The sequence below is a fragment of the Bison bison genome, unplaced genomic scaffold, assembly GCF_000754665.1.
Source record: "Bison bison bison isolate TAMUID 2011002044 unplaced genomic scaffold, Bison_UMD1.0 scf7180017864043, whole genome shotgun sequence".
In the NCBI taxonomy this organism is placed as follows: domain Eukaryota; kingdom Metazoa; phylum Chordata; class Mammalia; order Artiodactyla; family Bovidae; genus Bison; species Bison bison.
Window position 1 is genome coordinate 2,645,859 of NW_011494615.1, and position 5,210 is coordinate 2,651,068.

The 5,210-nt window shown below is 55.6% G+C and overlaps 1 protein-coding gene across 3 annotated transcripts in view; it reads left to right on the forward strand.

Moving 5' to 3' along the window:
• Positions 1 to 2,483, forward strand: part of CSRNP1 (cysteine-serine-rich nuclear protein 1) — a 15,042-nt gene extending 12,559 nt beyond the window's left edge. For all 3 annotated transcript variants that reach the window (XM_010835496.1, XM_010835495.1, XM_010835494.1), the window contains exons 6-7: positions 13 to 224; positions 321 to 2,483. In XM_010835496.1, the coding sequence (XP_010833798.1) occupies positions 13 to 224; positions 321 to 1,301 (1,193 nt within the window). In that variant the 3' untranslated portion in view covers positions 1,302 to 2,483. The remainder of the gene's footprint in view (positions 1 to 12; positions 225 to 320) is intronic.
• Positions 2,484 to 5,210: the final 2,727 nt, after the last annotated feature.

Sequence of the window (5,210 nt, forward strand, 5' to 3'; positions counted from 1 at the left end):
TGTCGGGGGCAGGCGGCCGGCTGGAGGAAATGACCTTCCTCCAGCCCTTCCCGGCCCGGAAGCGACGGGCTCTGCTGCGGGCCTCTGGTGTGCGGAGGATCGACCGAGAGGAGAAGCGAGAGCTGCAGGCCCTGCGCCAGTCCCGGGAGGACTGTGGCTGTCGCTGCGACAGAGTCTGTGATCCCGAGACCTGCAGCTGCAGCCTGGCGGGCATCAAGTGCCAGGTACTGGGGCTCGGCGGGGCTGGGAAGGCAAGCCTGGGTCGGGGACTTCTCTGGGCTCCACCGGATCTTCACTGGAACCTCTGTTTTGCTTTACAGATGGATCACACAGCGTTCCCCTGTGGTTGCTGCAGGGAGGGCTGTGAGAATCCGAAGGGCCGTGTGGAATTTAATCAGGCTCGAGTTCAGACCCATTTCATTCACACACTCACCCGCCTGCAGCTGGAGCAGGGGGCCGAGAGCCTTGGGGAGCTGGAGGCCCCAGCCCAGGGTGGCACTCCCAGCCCCGGCGAGCAGGTCTTGGCCTCTGCGTTCCCCCTAGCCAAGCCCCCTGTGAGCAGCGAACTGGGAGACAACAGCTGCAGCAGCGACATGACCGATTCGTCCACAGCCTCAGGCACCAGCGAGGCCCTGGATGGCCCTGCCCGCCTGGCCCTGCCCGGCCCTGGCTTCCAGCCTGGCGTGGATGATGATGGCCTGGCTCGTATCCTGAGCTTCAGTGACTCTGAACTAGGTGGACACGAGGAAGAGGAGGAGGATGGGGGTGTGGGCGGCCTGGACAATCTCAGCTGCTTCCACCCAGCTGACATCTTTGGTACTGGTGACCTCACTGGCCTGGCCAGCTGGACCCACAGCTATTCCAGTTCCAGCCTCACGTCAGGCATCCTGGATGAAAATGCCAACCTGGATGCCAGCTGCTTCCTCAATAGCGGCCTTGAAGGCTTGGGCGAGGGCAGCTTCCCTGGCCCCTTGGTGCCAGCCAGCACGGACGCCGGCCAGAGCAGCTCAGTGGACCTCAGCTTGTCCTCCTGCGACTCCTTCGAGCTGCTCCAGGCCCTGCCAGACTATAGTCTGGGGCCCCACTACACCTCCCGGAAGGTGTCTGATAGCCTGGACCACCTCGAGGTGCCCCACTTCACCTTGCCTGCCTTCTCTCCCCCTGCGGATACCAGCACTTGCTTCCTGGAGTCCATCATGGGCTTGACTGAGCCCGCTGCCGAGGCCCTGGCTCCCTTTGTGGATGGCCAGTTGTTTGAGGACACCACCCCGGCGTCGCTGGTGGAACCTGTGCCTGTGTGAGGGTTAGGGTGCCTTTTCCTGGCCCCAAGAACCCTGTTGCTGCTTTGTTGTAATTTGGGGGCTCCCCAAGGTCTGTATGTAATGGTCCCCCGTTGGCTGGCTCCCATGTGGGCACTCCTACTAATTTTCATGCAACACTCTGGATTGATTTATTTATTTTTGTAACTTTCTATGCTGAAGTGGGGAGAGGGGGGCGCTTCCCCTTTCCGTTGCCCGGCCCCCCTATGCCCACACCTTCTCTTCTACATCCATGGCACATGCCAGGAGTGAGAAGAAGTGTGGCTTCCCTAGAGCTTTGCAGACTCCTTGTCCATCTTGTATGATGTTCCTAAGCCCGAAGACAGCCACCTGAGGCTGACATCAGCCACCTCTTATGGCTTCTTCTGCCACCCTGAGCCCTAGACTCATGGGTGACTGGATCCTCTGGACTGTGAAGACTATAATTTATTTCCCATAATTTATTTGGAGACTAGGTGGCTGGCGAGCAATGCTGGTGTCGGGGGTGGGACACAGGACCCTCTCCGCCACCTGCAAAGTCCCTTTGCCTGATAGTCCTGCAACCCTGCCCTTGCTGGGGCTTCGGTGTAGACCAGGCATGGGTTTCCACCCTCTGTCTAACGTGCAGCAGCCCTGCTCTGGATGGCTGAGCGAGTAGGGGCAGGGGCTGGGCGGGGCTGGGCCGGGCTGACCAACCGTGACCAAAACCCTCTTCTGCTCCACACATCCCCTCTCCTTCCTGTTCTTTGCCCATCTCTCCCTCTACCCCCGCAAAGGCCGCAGCTTTTATTCCAAGGCTGTAAATGTAGGAGGGGGAAGCAGGAGGCCCAGAGAGGGTTAAGGGGCTGCCTCAGGGCCCACAGTAGGCCCTGGACCACTCAGGGCTTTCCGGGCACTGCACCCCAGCCTGGTCCACCTGCCCGCACCCTAAGGCCAGTTGGCCAGGGGCGAAGGGGGCTCCTTATGGCTTTCCTGCCCTTTGTTTGCTGATGTTGGATTTTGTATCATAATTTCTGTATTGTCTCTGAGTATTAGAACTATAATTTATTCATTTTTCCTCTGTGTCTGTGCCAAGAAGCCCAGGCTCTGGGCCTGCCCTCCTGCCCAGCAGGCCTTGCCAGCCTGCGAGCTTGTGGGAACACCTTGTACCTGAGCTTATAGGTACCAATAAAGAGGCTCTATTTTTAACAGCGTGGTCTGCATTTGTGGAGCTTGGAGCACAGGTACACAGGAGGTGGTGAGGTGGGAGAGGGAGGGGGAGACAGGCCCTGCAGGGCAGTATGGACATGGAGGCTGCATCGGGGATAGATATGGGGGACACAGGCCCTCTTTCCAGGCCAGCCAGTCAACTCAGAGACGGAAAGCCAGCTAGACGAGGCTGGCCAGGCAGATGAACCCGTCTGAGGGGTCACCTGGGTGGTGGTGGGGAGCAGCAGCAGAGCAGTCTTTTGGGACCGGGCTGTCTGCTTGGGACAGACACACCCACACCGGGCTGTGCCCAGGCCCTGAGGGTGAAGTCATCCCCTCGAGGTGAGGGCGGGCAGTGGGATGTGGCCGGCGCAGGCCCTGTGTAGGACTGAGTGGCAGAGGTCCCCAGGGGCTTGAGCACCGGAAGCTGCAAAACGTTCATCTGCACCAGCCAGACCTGTCTGACCTGTCCCTGGGAGCCCGGGCCAAAGGCCAGACGAGCAGGCTGCGCCCTGCCCCAAGGAGCCCCAGTCTGGGGGCTGGAGGAGCAAGGCTGACCTCAGTTCTAGGAATAATGATGATTTATACAAGTGCTGGACAGAGGAGCCTGGCGTGCTGCAGTCCATGGGGCCACAGAGAGGTGGACACGACTTACGGACTGAACAACGACATAAGCGCTGGGAGGGGGCACCAAAGAGGCCTGACTTGGTTTCCTTTTTCTTGCTCTCATCCTCTGCCTCTGGCCTGTGTTGGGCTCCCCCTATTTCCTCTCTATGGTTTACAGTTAAGAGTATGGACCCTGAATGCCGGGGTTTGAAACCCTGCTGTTACACTAACTAGTGAGGTGACTTATGCAAATTACTTCCTGTCTGTGTGCCTGGATGTCTCCCAAACTGTCTAAATAATAACGTTACTCACCTCACAAGCTTGTTCAGTTCATACATAAACCGGCACTCACGGGAGCGCCTGAACTTGCAGGCCTCTGGTGCATATCTGTGACTTTCCATTCTGTTTTCAAGTGTCTACCTCTCCTTCTGTAGGTTTTATTCTCTTCTGCCAGTTCTGTGACCCTCTAGGTATGTATCTCTTGCCTCAGGATGTGTGGACATGGTCACGCAGTCCTATCGTCAGTGGAGTGGCCATTACAGAACTCATGGTTTGGAGTCTGGCCTGCAGTGGGGCCGCCTGTCCCCAGAACCAGCTTAGGCAGGGACAGCCAGGTCTGAGGCATCTCAGGGTGGAGTACCCTAGTTCATTACATTGCCTTGTGTACCCTGGAAGCCCGACACGCTTGTGATTGCTCCAGTGTGCGTGATCCAAAACCTGGGTCTCTCCAAGGGTGCTGAGGCTGTGCTTGGGCCAGCCTGGGGGTCTGGGTGGCAGCTCCCCACAGCTCCAATACTCTGGTTCGAAGCTCCTGCAGGTTCCTATCCCATGGCCACAGCCCATGGTTGGACTAAGCCACCCACTCCCCAGCTAGGGCCACAGGGGTACCTCTCAACATAATCCACCCCTAGAAACTAGCTTGTAAAACAGATCATAATAAAGGCAGCTGGCTTCCCATAGGAATGATGGTGGTAACCTGGGGAAGATGTTCCAGATCATTGACTCATACCAAAAGGCCATGCACGTGATCATCAGTATGTTATAAAAACAAGGCTCGAAGTCATGAGGGATGACAGCCTAAGTCATCCCTCATGACTTCGAGCCTTGTTTTTATAACATACTGTTCTAGAAGGGACCCTAACCTGTTCACTGCTCCCAAACCTTAGTCACTGGACAACTTGAAAACTCTGCCCTATCTGAGTTCTACTCATACTAAGTATATTTTGTTGTTTAGTCACTCAGTCAGGTCCGACTCTTTGCAACCCTATGGACTGTATCCTATCAGACTTCACTGTCCATGGGATTTCCCAGGCAAGAATACTGTAGTGGGTTGCCATTTCCTCCTCCAGGGGATCTTCCCGACCCAGGGATTGAACCTGTGTCTCCTGCATTCGCAGGTGGATTCTTTACCACTGAGCCACCAGGGAAGCCCATGAATTATTTTACTTTTTATCAATTATATCAATATGCTTAAAAGTGAGAAGTATTCTATGTAACAGCACTCACAAATTCATGAGTTTGTGTGCTATTTTTCTCTATTATATAAGGATGATATTTAAACACATAGTTATGAAACTTTCAGATGTTTGCTGTATATCGTTGGCAGGGATTTGTACTGTAATTTGAGAACACAGAGATCTAGTCTAATTTCCTGCCACAGATGGGGACACATACCCAGAGGGAAAGGTCACACAGGGAGATTCTAGGCCTCCTGACTCCCAGTTCAGAGCTCCTTCCCCTGCGGTGAGCCTGGCCCATTACTGCCATCCTGAAAAACAGGAAGAGAGGTACTGGGAGCACAGCAAAGGTGACCTCTGTCACCCCCTTGTCAGTTACAGTTAACATTATTCATCTACAAAGAGACCCCTGCTTTTGTGCCCTTGGGTGTTGAAGGGTTCCTGGAAGATGAATTAGTTGGCCACTGTCTTTTACTGAAGCTGAAGCGCAGAGCTAGTTTTTCTTGGGATGTATTTTTCCTGCCCGAAGCAAGAGTGATGAGGTCTATCACAAACTCCCAAACTGGTAAGGACCAGCAGAGGCCTGCTGAAGCCTTGAGGAGGAGGAGGCAGAATGTATGGACAGAGGGGGCCTGTGTGGGCCCCCTGCCAGTGGGCGGCT